At 47.3% G+C, this 558-nt stretch overlaps 1 protein-coding gene across 1 annotated transcript in view; it reads left to right on the top strand.

Annotated features, from left to right (window-relative positions):
• Nucleotides 1–558, top strand: part of LOC110328389 (glutathione S-transferase A2) — a 101,910-nt gene extending 101,352 nt beyond the window's left edge. Inside the window, exon 7 of the mRNA XM_021207818.2 lies at nt 535–558. Coding sequence (XP_021063477.2) covers nt 535–558 — 24 coding nt within the window. The remainder of the gene's footprint in view (nt 1–534) is intronic.

Raw genomic sequence — 558 nt, 5'->3', positions numbered from 1 at the left:
TCTGTACCTATATCCTTTCATGAGTATTTTGTTCCTTATTCTAAGGAGGAAGGAAGTATCCACCTAGTGGTCATCCTTCTTGGTTTTCTTGTGCTTCCCTCAGTTCTGTCTCCTGCTCTCTGTAGCCTGCTCTCTCCTCCAGTCCCCCAGTCACACACCCATCACCCCATCTCTGTCTCCCAGTGTGAAAACTGGCTGAGTTGCTTCTGGTTAGACTTGGACATTCCTGTCTCCATTTGCACATCAGTTTTCATGTCTTCCTTTCTCTTTCCTTCTCTCTCATTCACCCCTGAGAGACAGTGCCACAGAGGCAGATCTACAGGGCGTGTCTAGAGGAGATGGTAACTGGATGTCAAAGGAGCTCTGAAGACAAATGATGCTGAGCTGTGCTTCTGGTCATGGTTTTTCATGCTTCTCATGCTGACACTGGAGCTGTTGCAAGGATGCAGTTGATGGTGTTCTAGGAGGGGCTCAAATCCCTGGGTTGTTCACATGAGTACTACCAATGCTCAAGTTGTAGTTTCTGGATCACAGGCCTTCAAGAGCAACACTTATTGA

The sequence above is a fragment of the Mus pahari genome, chromosome 10 (genome assembly GCF_900095145.1).
Source record: "Mus pahari chromosome 10, PAHARI_EIJ_v1.1, whole genome shotgun sequence".
NCBI lineage: Eukaryota > Metazoa > Chordata > Mammalia > Rodentia > Muridae > Mus > Mus pahari.
Note: the sequence above shows the minus strand (reverse complement) of the source record. Positions and strands in the feature narration are given on the sequence as shown.